General features: G+C 39.3%; 1 protein-coding gene across 1 annotated transcript; it reads right to left on the bottom strand.

Annotated features, from left to right (window-relative positions):
• Positions 1–767: 767 nt before the first annotated feature.
• glis3 (GLIS family zinc finger 3) lies at positions 768–17,539 on the bottom strand. The gene is made up of 10 exons (XM_061061834.1): positions 17,071–17,539; positions 15,572–15,731; positions 14,358–15,492; positions 8,879–9,040; positions 8,660–8,770; positions 6,794–6,935; positions 6,587–6,659; positions 3,654–3,811; positions 3,012–3,185; positions 768–2,868 (listed from the first exon to the last, which is right to left on the bottom strand). The coding sequence occupies exons 1-10, from the start codon at positions 17,423–17,425 to the stop codon at positions 2,750–2,752; spliced, it is 2,589 nt and encodes an 862-aa protein (XP_060917817.1). The 5' UTR covers positions 17,426–17,539; the 3' UTR covers positions 768–2,749.
• Positions 17,540–17,946: the final 407 nt, after the last annotated feature.

Genomic DNA, 17,946 nt, shown 5'->3' with positions numbered 1-17,946 from the left:
CTGAAACCCCCATCTGAAGCATGACACTCTTTTGCTAAAAGAATTATTTTCAAGTAATACAGTTTGTTCTTTCAATTTCAAACAAGAGATCACTGCTGTGAAGACTGATGATGCCCACTGTTTTTATATACATTCAGGTATACAGCGGCTGTTGCTAATAATGTCTGTGATTTACTCAACGTTAGCCTCTTGAATTCCACTGTGTTAAGTTAATGCTAAGACAAAATAGTTGCTCTGTTTTGCCTTTGAAGTTTGTCTCACATAGAGATACTGTCAGGATTAATTGAGTCTAATTTTGCCTGAAAATAATGTGGTTTAAAGTGCACAGAACTGCTTATTTATTATTTATTTTTTTAATAGAAATCTCCACTTACTAATTAGAAAAGCATTTTTCAGAACAACAAAGATGTCTGTTTGTTTCTAGCCTCTTTAGGAGAACAAAAAAACCCATAAATTGACATTTCTTGCCTCCTATTTTTAACTTGTAGTACAATTTAAGAAACAGATTATGTGTCATGGCTCACTTGATGTGTAAAGGAACGTGCTTGCTGAAACCGAATTGCTGGCACTCCTGTTATGTATTTTCATGTTGTGACACAAAGTAGGACAAAACAAACAAGAATACACTTTTTTCTAATTTCTCTTGATCCATTACAAATATATTCACAAGTTTAAACATAGTTTTTGCATATGTTAGCCCAACTATACCGTACAGTTCTTTTTACATGGCTACTAATCTTTTTCCCAAAGCGATTAAATGGTCTGTTGTTTTTTACATCTAGTTTTGTTATGTAGTTGGAAGTGCAAATTGGATTGGAATATGTGCAATGCATTTAAAGGCTGTCAACAACACAACAAACAAAAGAAAAACAGCTGTGGTATTTGATCCATTTGAAGCACATTGTTACATCTCCACAGGTAAGTCTTCATACAATATGAAAATATACTGAAATGAATGGCTGTTGGCAAACTAGCATTAAAATGTACACTTTCATGCCATGCTATTACAGAGGGTCAATTGCAATGTGAAGTGTAAGTTATTTGTAGAAAACCAACTAAATCATGCAAAATCGCTAGTATGATTATCAACACAAATCTACCGCATGGTTAAGCTACTGGAGACCCCAGAGCACATATTCAAACAATAGGTTATGTCTATGAACATTACATTGGAATGGTAAGACTGTCTTGTTACTATAGTTACAAAGCCCTGGTTCTAAGAAAAACCCTTATTAAATGATCTGTGCATACCTCACTTTGATTGCAGTATTGGGTGGTGTGCAAAACACCACCACAAACTAGTTGAAGTACTTCACTACATGTTATTCACAAGCAGTATCAAAAAAATAGAAAGTAATCATTGCAATTCTGTAGGTAAGTCATTACTATACAAAAATGATTGAGGCACATGATCACAAGAGATTGAGTTGAAAGGAGAGAGTGAAAAAAATTGAGACGAAGAACAAAAGAGTCGATTCTGTTATGGCTGTTTCAAGCAGGGTATGCATTATCTACTGTAAGGCTGTGTTTCTACTACATTCCCCATGAACTAGGAAGTTCTTGAGGTAACAAGTGCATTTCCACTGCATGGACCAGAATGCAAATCCTAGAGCTGGGGAAAATAGAGACCCCAAAAGGTCTCTATTTTCTTTTAAAGTATAAGAATTTCAGGGATGGGATTTTCAATGTTTCTGATCAGTTGAGAACTCTTAGCATCCTGAGGACTGGCAGAGTAGCAAGTATTTAAACTGTCTTGAATTTTCACCATACCATACTTAGGTATTTACAACTCTCTGATGAAGTTTCTGTGAGTTACAGGATCCCCCTGCTTTGAGTTGGGGGTCCTGCACCCTGTTGCGAGTTCCATTATGAAAACAAGGTCACTTATTTGAATTTAAAGATTGTTGTATTTCCTCTGCTAAAGAAATAATCTCAAGACTCTACTGTTGGTCCTGAATCCATGGCAAAGGAAACAGTAGAGCCTCCTTAAATCAGACTACTCAGACCTCATATTTAACTGATTCATCTGTTGACATTCTCTTTCCCATGAATTAGTCTTAAATATTGGCGTATCCAATACTGTGTTCATTCAGTGTCGGTCATACCCTAAAGCTTTTTGTATCTTATAAGCAGTCTTACTTTTGTGTCTTTTAAATTCTTAAGGACCAACTTCAATTTCCTTTTCTTCTTACTTCAGCAAACAAATTTGCCTAATCTTTACGTTTTCAGACTACACAACCTTATTGTCTGTTACCATGGTCACTGTGCCAGATTAGGTGATCACAGCGCCATGACTTGACCGACAAAAATCACAGGCCACACGGTGGTAAGCGACCCATCAGCACGACCAACTGTAAACAAAAACGGACAGAAATGTTGTTGCCAGAGCTCGACAAACTTCTCATAGTTCCATCTCGAAGCACCAACTTCATCATTCTTTTTTGGTGTGGACATTGGAAAACATCGTAGAAGGCAGGGAAAAAAAATCAAACATGCAACACTTTCTGACGGGAGGTCGTGAGGCGTCCGAGATGTGGCGTTGATTGTCGTTTACTATGACACAAGGGCTAGATGTTCTTGGCACTTTTGGTGGAAAAAAAGGCTTTAGCTTGAAATGTATCATCCTTTTTAGATGGTTTAATACAACTGCCTATATGCTGCAGTATAATCTAAAATATAACTCCTATTAATCATTTGATCATTTTTCATAAAACTTCAAACAGTGCAAAGGAACAGCAGTTGATGATTATCACTCCGTATAGATGCAGGAGAGCTGGCTTTTGCTGTGGTCCACCACACTGAAGAAATCCCCCGCATGAACCTCTTCATCAGGAGTTACACCCTGTACTTGGCAGTGGACATCAAATCCTGCAGGTACATCCACACACACACACGTACACACAAACACAAAGAAATATATTGATGCATGTATGCGCAGCAAGAGTTATAAAATCCAATGGCAATGAAAAGCTCATCATAGAGCAATTGTGGTTTGAGTGTATTTTCATTACCTGTATGACAGGAAAGAGCTGAGGGTAAAGCAGCCACCCCATTGGGATTATTGACTGCTGGAGCGAGGCTGCTACCAAAGGCATCGTCTTGTATTAGGTGAGTTGAGCTTGCCTGTGCTGTGATCCCACCATATTGTGGAGTAGAATATAGCAAACTTATTCTCATGGAGAGCTCTGCAGGACAAAAATGACAGTGCCTCAATCATGTATTCTTATTATGAAGACATTCAGTTAAAGTATCTCTATTTTTTCTTTATTTATACAGTCAGGTGAAAAAGAAACAAATGTGATCTCAGTCTTTAAATACATTGTCTTTATTCCAGCAGTTAATGCTAACCAGTGTGTTTCTGAACACCTTGTCAACATCACTGTGGAAGTCAACGGTGAGGTGAAAAGAGGTGATACCTATTTAAAGCTGCTGCGAGATTCTTTCTAACTAGAAAAACATCAACCTTACATCGTTAAGATATATTGCAAGATGTATTGCATGATTATCAGCCATGTGTAAAAAAAAAAAAAGACTATCAAACCTTGGAGACAAATATTAAAATTGTCTTTAAATTTGCAGTAATACATTGTAAAACTGTATTTGCATCTATTTGCAAACCCAGCAGAATGCACTGCTGATAAATGTATGAGTACCTGGGTTGTGATCTGTTAGACCAGCAGGCTGCCTGGGGTGCTTTAGATTGCAGTTGTTCTGCAGGGATGTCCCATTGGGAGGATGGGGGTGGCAGGTGGAAGAGCAAGGCCCACACTGGTCCCTGGAGAATAGCTGGTGAGGGGAAGGATCAACACACCTGAAATATTTCAGACTGAATTAAACACTCAAATTGTTTTTTTCACTGCAAATTATATAGCATGCTAGCCAGTTTTTCTTTAAAAAATAATGCATTACTTAATCAATCATGAGATAGTGACAATTTCACACCTTATACATTTGGCCTTGAATTTCACTATGGACTAATGTTATTGTGCAGTGGTTGTGTATTGTTGTGAAGATGTTAGTGTATGTTGTGTTTCTTCACAGAGACATTGTCTCTGTCTCCTGCCCAGGGACTACAGATATAAATTAGTTTATAGCTAACTGGCTGTACACTGTCCCTGTCAAAATAAACAAATAAATAAATACATTTCACAAAGAGTTCATCAAGTATCCACAACAATCATTCTGTGATTAAACTGTGATCATCTGTGACTGTCTTTACACAACCATTCAGTAAGAAAAAATGGACCACATGGTGCAAATTTAAAATAAAAATGTGAAAGAATGCAGAAAGTTCCCTCTTTTCGCTCAAGCTTTTCCATCAATGCCACTTTGAAGTAATATGGAAGAATAACTGCTTTAATGGCTTCCTCTGCCGAACTTTCTATGCATGGTCGCTTCCAGGGTAGCTGTTTAAACTCTTCATTTTTGCACAGCATAAGGTGTACAAAACACCAAATTTAATTTAGACAGAATTATGTACTGACAAGAAACTCCATGTAACTTCTTAAGAGACTCGAAATGGTCAAGCATGGCATTTCAACTTGTTATTAATCATAATTTTACTGAAGGAGAATTCTATAGATTCTCTCTCTCAGGTGTTTCAGCAATCCAACTCATAGCTATACATTAATTTTCTGTGGTAATGGATCAAGACCACTCATTATAGTAGTTTAACCAGCTAAACTAAGACACAAGCTTCTTTTGCGTCGGTCTTTCATATAGCAAGATGCCTTTCAGAACATCTTTTTTTAATGATACTCTGTTACTGGTTTTTACTACATTGAGGATATTACTTTTAAATTCTTGCAACTTTTTTTTTTAAATGAAGAGGATTGAAAAGTGTAAAGTTGAATATTGTCCTAGTGGTCATGGAAGCTGACACCCCTGCTGTCAGGTTTGGCCAAGAAACACGCTCGGTAGGATTAAAAGAGCCAGAGTTTGCTGACAATGAACGGGAAAGGAATCCCACGAAAGTGTACAGAAAATGGCAACTAGGATTTCACAATCGATTTAACATCTAAAAAAGGTAATTAGAGCGTTTCACTTTTCCCATTGGACCTTAAATGGTATTTTTTAGATTTTATGATTCACTTATCGAATTCCTCAGCTGCTCTTGTCCGTGGCTATAGCATCCATTTATATAAGCAGTCGAGACCAACGAGGCAAGGCGACGTCTGCTTTCACAGGCCAATTGTCTACCCAGAATCCTGCAGTGAAAGCTTTGGCCTACCGCTGATTCAAGAACAATCAAAGCCAGTGAGGAGCCATGAGCATCTGGCTGCTCAGAAAGACAGAAATATTCCATCACATGCTTTGAAGTGTATAGATGAAGGGATGTCTTTCTATGGGTTGACCAGGGAAAACCATTGCTAGCCATTCCCAACCTGTAAAGCCTAATGCTAGCAATACCACACACACACACACACACACACACACACACACACACACGCATAGACAGACAGACACACACACACCAATTAACAAAAACAACCCCTTTTTAGACTCTTTTAACAGGGTACAAAATAGTGCTTTCTTCTAAACTGATTATTCTAATTATGAGCTTATAGACTCAAAGCCATGGCAACCAGTGTTTAAGTTGATTGGTTCAAATTGTTTCAAGATTGAAAAAAGAGTTTTGTGAAACATTTGAATCAGTCTTTGTTGTTGTTCTATATGTGCCAAGGAGAATACAAAATATAAAGAAAATACCAGTTGGCTAGCTCAGTAAATACCATTTCTCCTACTATTGACTCATAATCACAAAATTCACACATTGCATCTGAAGATGACATATGATAACTGGAAAAATGGCTTTCCTATTGTATTGAGTAACACTAACAGTATTGTTAGCAATCCGCCACAGCTAAATGCTAACTTAAGCTTGTATACTTGAGCAATTAAGAAGGACAACTGATATGGAAAATTTGGAGAAACATCAAGCCATGTATTTAAGTTAATAAACAAACACATTTGATAAACCGTTAGTTACTGTCACACAACAGCTAAGGTTAGCATTCAGTTCACATCCAGCTAACATTGCGTTAGCCAGGAATAAATGGCTTTCCCATTTTTTGTGGAAGACTACTTAAAGGTAAGCAAGCCGCAAATCCCAGCTAATGGGGAGGGGCTAAATTGTCACTTCTGATGTCTGAGCGTGGTTATTGAGTCATCAAATAAGCTGTAATAACCTGAAATATGGCTTAATTTCCCCAAAAATGTTCACTAGTTGCATTTTTTAAATTGCTGACTGACTGGGGAATATATAATGATTTGTAAGATAAAATAAATATGCAACTTATAACCTTGACCACTCCAACATGGAATTTAACAAGATAAGCTTTTCACTCGGAGCATGTCAGTGGCAAATAATGTGTATGCTCAGTGTGACTACTATAGTAGCAATATAATAGTACAATAGTAGTATTTTGATTCAAAAATTGTTCCATGAAAAAGGTTGGCTTTAATATACCACACAGTAAAATAAGTGAAATTATTTATTTTGTGGATTCAATGCCAGATAGTTTTTCATATACCTTAATTTCTAGATAAATCCAACTTAATAGAATGACACAAAGATCCTCAATACCTGTAATTATCTTGTAGGGAGCACAGCAGAGCCAGGTGAGGATTGTTGGAGGAGTCTTGATCCTGTGGAGTAGCTGAGGAGCAGGGATGACATTTTAGTGCTGTCCACCACGGCCTAAATCTCATGGATGAACCTAAACCTATTATATAAGTGTTACGTTTATTTCTATTCAATATTTTAATGCAAGAGCCAAGTGCTTCAACAAACCAGAGAAAGACTCGTGGGATGCACCAGGGGAAGAGTTCAAGTTGTTGTCGATCCTTGCCAGAGGAGAAAGGCTTGGTTGTAGCGGGTGGATGGTTAAACAGTCTGTCAGCGTGTCCTGAGTCACATCAGCTGTCGATTTTATCTAGAGAAATAGAACATTGACATAAACATTGCTGAAGAGGATAAACAGTGATGGGATTTTTTGACAGGATTTTCTTTTCAACATGGAAATCCTTATACTAAATATTACAATCAACATTAAAACAAAGATTTACAGTAAGATGGGGCATAGGTGGCCTTGTGGTTAGTTTGCATGAAGCCGGAGGCCCTGGCTGCCAAGTCCAACCTGTGGCTCATTTCCCGTCTGTTCTTCCCCACTCTCTCTCTCCTATTTCCAACTCTATCCACTCTTCTATCTGAATAAAGGCATAAAAGCCCCAAATAAAGATCTAAATAGAAATGTATGATATTCATAGATCATGTAGAAACTCTACCTGTATAGAATGCCTCTACCTACACATTTTAGATGTTATGTAAATATCTTTACTTAAATATTAGACCATGTTTATCTGTCTCTCCTATATTACCTGTAGCCAAGAATATAATGTACTGTCTGAAAACCAACATTAGGCATCTTTAATGGGATTCTCTAACTGGAACAACTTTGTTACATACTTCTGTCTATTTCCACATTCTCTGTTCTACCACTACCGTCTATCAAATTAAGGAAAATGACACCACGTAATCAAAAAAAAGCAGAAACTGTTCATTTGAATATAGCAGAATTACTCCCTGCTATAAATAGTACCAAACACTGAGTTTGAAAGACAAGATAAGAAAATGAATACTTGTGTGGGTGGGTGCGTGGTTAAAATTTATATTAGTGTGGATTCTGCAGTGGTGTCGGTAGTAGGCCTATATACACTATGTGCTATACATCTGGGAATCAAATTACATTTATTTGAGTTAGATGAAAGAAGTTTTGCACGTGGGAGACTTTGTAAAATGTAACTTTTTTTTAGCAACTACCCACTTTCTTTTCTATGGAGGCCCTATCTATAGTGACTTCAGCCTCGATGAGAGCTAATGCAAAGCGGCATCAATACAGAGCCTTGGTGTCCCCATTTTGTTATGCAGTGGCCCAAAGTGGGAAATAAAGGTGAATAAAGGACAAATATAAGGTGTTTTTTTTTTATCATGAACTAAAGGTAGCTTGTTAGATATTTTCATCTGTCAGCAGTATACCTCTAATTATTATTTTTTTCAAACAAGTTTATTATTTTTTCCTTTTCTTTTACTAACAAAGTTACAGTGCTAAGCAGTCTAGCATGGCAAATATTCAATACATACAATACAGCCAGATACTTAAAAACATTAAAGCCCAAGGACTGACACTTGTGAAATGTCATAATGTAAGATTTATCTTTGTCTCTTGTAATGTTGAAAAACTGTTGCTGTCACTTCAAACATTACTATTCAGACTTTGTCAAAGTTGAAAGATATTTATGACCAAAAAACCTTGAACATACGAACATATTTAAAATATCTGGTTTTAAAAGCCCACAAATTCATCTGTAAATTTGCACATAACCAATAATGCAAACTTTTCCAGATTCTCAATAATGGGGCACCAATAGCGTAGGGATTAGAGCGCAGGCCCCATGTCAGAGTCTAGAGTCCCCCAAGCGGGTGGCCCGGGTTCAAATCTGACCTGTGGTTCCTTCACCGCATGTCATATGGTGAAGGATCTCTCCCCTGTTTCTAACTCTATCGACTGTCCTAAAAAAAAAAGATTCTCAATAATAATTGGGATTTTTCTCAAAAAATATAAATTATAAATTGGGTTACAGAATGCAATAACTGTACCTTCTTCCGTAGCTGTCGTTCTTTAGTTGAGTGGGATTTGACGTGCTTCCTCAGGGAGCTGGGATCAGTATACCGCTTTGCACAGCCAGGCACCTGACATGTATATGGCTTCTGCATAACCACACACATATGACACAAAAACATGAAAAACTAAGATTTACATACTATTACTGTGAAACATCATGCATGCATGTATGTCAGTGCAAGGCTGGCACTCACTGTTTCCAAGTGTGTTCGCTGGTGTTTGGCTCTGTCACTTGAGTTGCTGAAGGCCTTGTGACATCCTGGGTGCTGACACACGTAGGGTTTTTCCCCCGTGTGGCTGCGCAGATGGATCTTCAAATTTTCTAGCCGGGAGAAAGCCTTTTTGCAGCCCTCGAACTGTAACAGCATACAAATACAGGAAAGTTGTAGTCAATGCCATTAGGCTGCCACATATTTTAACTGCATGCATTTAAAATGCGCCTTGGGGTAAAATCATTCTATTTTTTTTATTTTTTTGGCTGTTGCCTCCATCCTGTGCGATATTCAGTAAAGGCTCCATATGCAACTCCAACATGAAGTTGCACCTGGGGCTGTCCCTGCAGACTAAGACATGCTGACCTCAGTTGTGGGAGGGAGTGAAGAAATAATTATACAATCAAACTAATATAGATAGTTTCCACCAATTTACAAATTTAGGGTTGTATGCACTTCTATTAGGGACTGTTTTTAAATGTATTTGTGGTTCTTCAAACGGTTTATTCAGATATAGTCATGATCCTGTTTTCTTCCTACACAGAGCTTCAGATTCAGCACAAAGGAATGCAGAGTGATTTCTTTTAGATCCCATAGATTTTTAATTGCCCTGCCCTTGCACATTTTAAAACCTTTAAAATCATGTGTTTTTATAACCTCCCTCTCGTTTTTCTTTCTTAACACAAATATGTACTACTTGTCAGAGGAATATTTATTCATTATATCTTATGATTGTATTTGTCACCAGCAGGGGTCAGTGTTTATACACACATGACTGCATTGCCATTTGTGTTTCCAACCCTTCACTTTGCATCACCTTGACAGCAGTTTGGGGCTCGTCAATCACAAAAACAGGAAACTCTTTTGAAGAGTATCCTTAAAAATGTCAGCAAGCCATTCCAGAGAAAAACTGCTTTTGAGATCTATAACAGCATCATCATCAAGGCCTTGCACTTTCTAATGATACTGAATACTAACAACAAAGTAAACCAACAGTTCTTTTTGCAGAATCATGCGACCACACTGACCTCACTGCTAAAATATGTGACTCATCAGAGCTTTTCTTCTGTTGTTCTGGGAATTTACTCTGCCCCTTCCTGTTCACGGGAGGTTGTGCCTAATCAGCCTTATGGAGAAACACTTAAACTATGTCCAGTTGTTTTTTCATCTAAGACTAAATTCCTCACATACCTATAACTCTTGGTCATCACTGCAGAAGCCAAAATTAAAATGTATTTTTTTCTTCCCATTAATGGTTCACTTATAACATTCCTCCTACATTCCAGATAGAAAAAAAAAACATTCCTTTGTTTCTCATCAGCTATTTCCAGATAACAATTACTCTCAAATACTTCACTTTAATGTATTTTTGTAATGGTTAGCTACATTTCATCTGAAGCCACACTTTTCTTTCAACATTTTACAATTTGTAAATGTTTGATACTTTGTCTATATTCCTAGAAATGTCACAAAAGTACAAAATCTAGAATGACCAGCGCTTTGGAGAGCTTTAAATATTTTATATGAGCACAAAGACTAAACTGGAAACCAGGGAAGTTGTAAAGAAGAACTAAACTTGAAAGTTTTGTTCCATATCAGTTAATGCTACTTAATGCTCCATTCCTAAATATAGTTGGAAAAAGAATTAACAACAGACTGCTGAGTTGGAGTACCACACAAAAAACAGTCCAGACAGAGATAAATAGTCCCTTAGAACCAAAGTGAACAGACAAGCGAGAAGCGGCATAAAGCTGCTGCCAAGACTCAAGGACCAGCCAGCGGTGTGTAACTGTGTAACTCTCTCTCTGTCTGTCTCATGAAGCTCTCATAAAGCACCGAGGGCTTTTTACTTTGTCGCGAGAGACGTTTGGTGTGTGAAAAGAAAGCACAGCACAGCTCCTCAGTGTGGATCAGTGTTACAGCCAACTCCTGACAGGTCCTGGCAGGTACTCCAGCCCTGGTTGAACAATGACAGCTGTGGCCTGTGCCAGCAGAGCCTGTGCGTTGCCCAGTTCTGCTCCGGGGTCAGCTCACTCTGGACTGCAGGAGAGATATTTCTACCCTCTTTGCTCTTTTTCTTTCACCTGCGCTCCTGCACTGCATATTTTTAGCTTTCATGCCCTGTCTCCATTGACTTGTAAATTCCTGAAAGGATGCTATATGAGAATAACTCAAATTGGATGGGAAAAGAAGGCGTACATTTTTACAAAATGAATAAGATGAACCATGGAGTAGAAAAAAATATACAGCAATAATTTTCCCACCTTAAATTTTTACAATAATACTCAGACTTCTTCCTGTTAAATTACCCATGTATGTATTCTTTTAAGGTTTATTTATGGGCTGTTTATGTCTTTATTTTAGAGATAGGACAGTAAATAGCGTCAAACATTTTGGTAGGGAGTCTGGAGCAATAGAATAGGGAAAGGAGCCATAGGCCGGAGCCGAATCCAGGCCATTCGCCCGAAAGACTATGGGGTGTACATGGGGTACATGGGGTGTGTGCCACCGACGCCCCTCCTGCTTTCTTTTAACAGTCAAATCTATTATTCATCAAGAATCTTGTAAATGTAAATAGAGGCTGATGGCAGCATGCAACTAATCACTTTGTCTGACACTGACCTCTTGGCAGCTCTGATGTACATTTGCAAAGCTCCTTTCTTGGAGCTAAAAACAAACAAACAGATAAGTCCCTCCAACAAACTGTAAAGATGGCGCCTTAAATGTTGTCAAACTTGATATTCCTTCAAGGACTGACTTGAGTGGCATAAGCTGGGCTTATATTTCAATCTGCTCGTGTTTTTGAAATAGAATGTACTGATTGGTCATTGCATGAATAAGAAATACTTGAAGAAAAATAATGTGAAATGGTGTCCAACTTTTCTAAAAACTGTTCAATGGCTGATGTTGTTTTACACAACACAAACATAATTTTTCATTTTTAATACAAAAAAACACAAGTTGAAACACATTTATGTGGATTTCAACAGTGTTTTAAGTAAAGTAGAAGAACATGAAAGCCATGATCTACAAGCTAACAATTCCAAAAATCAAGCAACGTCTATATTATCTGTGGGTCAATCAGCCATAACAGTAAATCTCTTGTTTGGGTTTTCCAAATTGTGCTTTTAAAACCACAGATGTTTAAATCACAGTGACAGATGCAAATACTCCTGTGGGTCAAGGATGTGCTAACAACAGTTAAATCATCATTAAACAGATTGTGAGACGACAGGTACAAGCCTGGGCATGCCATATACGCTCACTGTGTAACACGAGCTACTGCATTGTTCTGCTGCTGGCTCGCACTTCATTAATCACGCTTTGGTTTATTCACCTGCCCATCATTTCCTCATTGGAAATAAACACCATTACTTGTGCCCATGTGAATAAATGTATTCATTATTTACTGTTTATTCACATGACCATTATTTCTGAAGAAAAACTGGACCAATCATCATGCATTACTTCAGACTTGTTCTAGTGGGAGTAATTTGTCAGACTCGTGCAGAGGTCCATTAAAGAAATGTCTGGCATCATTTTCAAACTTGACCTGAAGAAAACGTACACTGCAGGAACTATCAATCCAATGTGATGGTTTTTTCTTTCTGTACTCAGAATTAGCCTGGCAGCTTAACACTGTACCAGAAACACAAGGGCCACTATGAATCAACTTTTGTTTTTGACAATACCTCGCAGATATTTTGATATTTTATAAAAATGACATGAAACACACAGACACATCCAGCGCTTGCAGCCCCATGGCAACAGAGCAGGCTACTCGACTAACGAGTGAGTATTTTAGTACAAAAGGTCGACTGCAGGTATGCATGCGGTTAATAATTGACGTGTCGAGAGCAGCGATGTGAAGCATGTTTGGCCTGTGGTTTGTCAATTTCTCATCTGAGTCTCAAGTATTTTACCAGTGGGAGTGACAAAGCAGGGAGTTCAGGGCTGTGTAAAATCCATACATATATTTTTGAGCCCTGATAATGGCTCAACTGATTGAAATATTGGTCTGTCTGTCCATTAGTCGATCCATCTGGTACAACATTATGTATAAAATTACTCCACAGCTTGCTACACGATTTGTACAGTACTGTATTGTCCCCCAAAGGACAAATCCTTTTGATTTCTTTGACTGTGCAGCATTTTCTCAAGTACCCAACTCAACTCAAGCTTTTAGCAAGTCAATAAATTCGTAGTTCCTGGTAATGTTAATACTTTGCTAAACTCTGACATATCCTTTAATGCCAGTTTCCAATGGCTAATAACCTGGATGGTTAAATAGCTTCAAAGCTAACCCCATGCCCCTTTAGCCTCAGTTTGCTGGTTATGTTTGGTGCTGATTACCACAAGCCTAGCAGTCAAACAACCAAGCATTCTGACACACAAAACAAGACATTATACCTTATTAAGATTTATTTTAAGTGGGTGTGGCCAGGGATAGCTTGTCAGCATTAGTTTTTTCAGTTTTAGCATGCTAACCATTCAGCTTATTGAACTAATGTGGCTACGTAAACCTTCAGACTCTTGGTCTTGATTCTGTATTCTAGAAAAAAAGAGCACCTAATAAACTATTTTAAATGGTGTTGCCGAATTGCCAAAACTCAGCAAGAAATAGAGCATGCATATTGGACGGACAAAACTACTATAAAAAACAATAATCACTTCCATGGACAAATCCAATATCTTTGGCCACACTGGTAGACCTGTAGTGAGCCAGACCACAGGGCATCACCTTCCCAGAACGACGGCCAAGTTTGTCAGACGGTGGCCTGGCAAAGCCTCTCCCGCTGATAGGCCCAGAGGCTACTAGAGAGCCACAGAGCCAGGCCAGATCTGGAGTGCTAGGCATCCTTTGTACTGATTTAATAACTACATAATTGAGTTAACTCCCATGTCAATTATCAAAGAGCTTTGCTAATTACCCCACAGCTAATAGTAAGAGGAGAGAGAGGCAATATTTTTGATCCCAAACTTGGCGGAGCACAACAGAGAGCACATGAAGGTATTTGTCCAGAAAAGGTTGTTTTTTTTTGCAGCCTGAGGCGTAAAGCTTTCAAATAGATATCGTGGCTTTGAATGCAACACAGACAGTGGAACTCAGTGGGACCCTGACATTTATCATTTTCCTACTTTGACATGCTTTAAGCTTCATTCTCACAAATGTGCAAAAGTGTATCATTTAAAGGGGAAAGTCTTCTTTCTATGAATATGTAGGGCCAGCACTGTGATCTGCATTTTGTGTAGGGGGCTGTGTCTGTATTGGTTTTTATCTTACCTCTTGGCGTGTTATTATTTGTGGGGTGGGTCATGTTAATTTTGTTGTTTTGATGTTAATTAAATGACATTCTATACATTTGATTGATTTTCAATTAATGTATCTGAATAATTCCTTGTGGGATAGGTAAGGTTAAAGACCAGAAACGACAATAAAATATTCATTCATTCATTTTACCGTGCACTTGTTAGGTTTCTCTCCTGAATGGACCCTCATGTGGATAAGAAGCTTGTATCGGGCGTTGAACGGCTTGAGGTTGCGTGGACAGCCCACCCAGTAGCACGTGAAGTCTTCAGCCTTCCTCTGGTCCACATGTAGTTTCTCTATGTGCCTCACCAGCTCCTCCTTTTGCTCATAGACTTTATTGCAGTTCAACCACCTGCAGCAGAGCGCCCCATAGTCCTCGAGCTCTCCTTCTTCTTCCTCTAGCATAGGCACCTGGGGTAAAAAGCTGACGCCATGCCTGGGAGGAACCACGAGAGCGTGCGTGAGAGGGTCCTGAGAAGGTAGCTTTAATTTGCAGTGGCGTCTGGTGAGGTGGATGTGCTGGTGGTGCGAGTGGTAGGGAGGTGGAGGCCCTTGTGGAGTTGCGGCTTCTTGGATAGTTGTCAACATGGCTGGTTGTAGTTCGAGAGATGGCAGCAGGTTGCTGGTGGTTTGGCTGCAGCTTTCTGAAGCCTTCACCACTGCCCCTCCTTCCTCTGGGAGGCACTGCTGCTCCACCACCATGTTAGCCATCTGGCTCTCCAGACCCCCTCCCTCTTCAAGCATCTGCATACAACCACCATCTCTGTGTGGGGCCAGAGCCTGTGAGGAAACGGGCATGCTGTAGGGATGAGTCTGGGGGATGCAGCTGCCTCTAACACCCAGGAAGTGACCATAACCTTCAGACTGGACAGGTGAAAGAGTGGGGTGGGAGGCGGGAGAGATGCGGGAACCATTGATATAAGCAACGAGGGAGGTGGGTGAGGTGCGTATGATGGAGGTGAAATCAGTACCCATTACGTCCGACAATGGGGATATAGAGAGAGCTCTCTTCTTTGCACGAGGCTGTCTGGGGCTTCCAGCGTCACATGAAAAGAGGTACGAGGGCAGGGAGGCCGAGGTGCTTGTGCCACCCGATACAGTGGTGCCAGACATGGCTGTGCCAGGGGAGAGGCTGATTTGCTCACCTCTCTCGCTGGCCGGTGGTAGACTTACTGGAGGGAGCACACGGTAGCCATACGGCCAGTCATGTCTACCACTGAACACTGACTGTGTCTCGAACAGACTGAGGGTGGTGGATGCCAGAGATTCTCTGGACAGTAAGGATCTGAAACACACTGTTGTCATTAGCATCTCCCTTAAAGTGAAGTAAGCACATTAATCCATATTCATTTTATATTTCAAACCTGGCTTCAGTGATGGGAATCTGCGCACCATGTGGATGTGATGGAAGATCTGCAGTATACCGCTGCAATGGGGCAACAGACAAGGGACTGCTGGTCACTGTCAGGTTAGCAGCTGCTGGCTGACCAAAAACTTCCATAGATGGCCGAGACATCCAGCAACCTGCTGGAGACAAGCCCAAACTTTAAACAAAACAGAACAACAACTTTTATCCACATTCAGTAAATCTCCACAGATCATTTCTAAGTGGCAATGTAATAGTATAATTGAACCGGACATTGTTGTTATATTCAGGTATTATTTGTATTAAACTTTCTTATTGTGGCTAACTCTGTATCTGGATCACCAGTTTCAGAGTCAAGTTATTGTGGTGTTTGAGACGGGTTGTTTGGAAATCTCAGACTAAAGTCTTTGAATGTTTTTTTGCTGCAATTCTGAACTTCTGTTACTTATTTGTACAGTTCCTGTTGTGTGTTTGTCAGTCAGCTTCTTGAAGCAAAATTACACTCCCTACCCTCAGAACAGACATTCACTTTCTACCTATATGAGACTATGTGCATTTGTCAAACATAGGTATTAATGTCACAGATTCCTTCTTATACTTGGAGGACCATCAAAATGTACTTGTTTACCCTTTTGAGTGTTTGTTTCTGTGTGAGTCCTAACTGTCTAACTATAGCAAACACATCATTTGTGTGTGTTTTTTTTTTTTAAATCCCAATGAGCACGGCACCATTAATCTGATTGCATTATCACCCGACCATATTGAAAAGAGTCAAACTCAAGGCCTCATGTTTAGTCTGCAGTAACAAAAGTTTACACAGCGCATTGTGAAATTTCCCTCTTCAACCTGAGCAGGCTAGACACACTTTCTGCTCTGTTAATCACTAATGAGCCTTTCACCTCCTCCCGCTTTTTCTCTGTCGAAAAAGTTTTACGCTCAGTTAATTCTCAATAAGTAAGTTCAAAAGTGTGGAGAGAAGACAGCGAGGTTGTGAAGCACAAACTGTGAATCTGTTGCGATATTGATTTAGCGGTAAGTATAAAACACAATGAACTTTTTTTCATGGAAATGTACTCCTCATTATGTAAATACAAATAGCATATACCATTAAATATAGTGTCATTTTTGGCATTTTAGGACCGCAGTTTTTCATAGTTCTAGGAACTGTTTGAACCCTCCCTCTTGTTATTGGTTCCACAACACAGGAACTAGGAACTATTTTAGTTCCTAGTTCCTTTTAGCTTCTGATTCATAGGTACAATGGCGGTGCGAATGCAGACAGAGAAAAAGTCACCATACTGTGTAGTTCTCAGGGAACTCCCTAGTGGATAGTTCCTCGTAAAAAAGTCCCCAGAACTGTTTGGTCCGAAAAGATTTATTGTGTTAACAGTTGAAATAGTTGAATTATCCCAAATAGGGGATCAATAAAGTTAATCTTATCGTTACTAATCTTACTTTATTTGCTGAGCGGATCAGTTTCAGCCTTTTTGATTTTACCTTTGAAGCTGTTTTTAAAGGAGCAGGGTCCTGTCTGTATGGGGGAGGTCACTGTAGTGGTTGGAGGATGATGAGCATGTCCTTGTTGTGGGGACACAGTCTGCTCGTTCGGATGTTTCCCATTGGTCAATACGTGTCTGTGGAGGCTCAGGGCAGGCAGAACAACATGGCTTCCACCTTGTTTTCCAGATGTAAAGGAGTGGATCGCACTTTTTTTCATTTTCTCTATACCTGAGGAGGGACTGAAACTGGCCCGCTGGGGGGAAGTCATGGGCATCCTGATGGACTGGGACTGGTGTCCTCTGATCATGCTCAATGATGGGGACACCAGGAGTTGACAGCCCTGTCCACTCATGTTGGAAGCAGATTGGACTGATTTATCAGTGGCTCTGAGCTCATAAGGAGGTCAATCCAAGAAGCTGAAGTCTGTCAAATGATCTTTGAGCAGCAATCTGGTATTTTACTGTTCATACCTACAAAATGATTCAAAGACAAGAAAACATTAAACATAGACCAAACTCATACACATAATGCCTTCCTATGTAGCCTACTTCATCAACAATCATAGAACATTACACAAGTGACATAAAAAGTAATATGTTCACGTTTTCATGAACGCTTTTGTTAAGAACTGTAATTTGACTGATTATGATAAATTAGGAATACCTACACTCACTTTCATTCATCTCAACGATCAACTGCTTTAACAGTCTGTGCTGTATCTGCAGTTGGCCTCTTGCTTCTTCTTGATAGTCTCTAATAATACAGCTTAGATAACTGAAATTTAAATGAAAAAAAAATGCTTTTCACAAGTAGTGAGACATAATAAGAATGCACAATACATTTACATTTTATTTCACGCACTAAAGCAAATCT

Source organism: Labrus mixtus, chromosome 17, assembly GCF_963584025.1.
Source record: "Labrus mixtus chromosome 17, fLabMix1.1, whole genome shotgun sequence".
In the NCBI taxonomy this organism is placed as follows: domain Eukaryota; kingdom Metazoa; phylum Chordata; class Actinopteri; order Labriformes; family Labridae; genus Labrus; species Labrus mixtus.
Note: the sequence above shows the minus strand (reverse complement) of the source record. Positions and strands in the feature narration are given on the sequence as shown.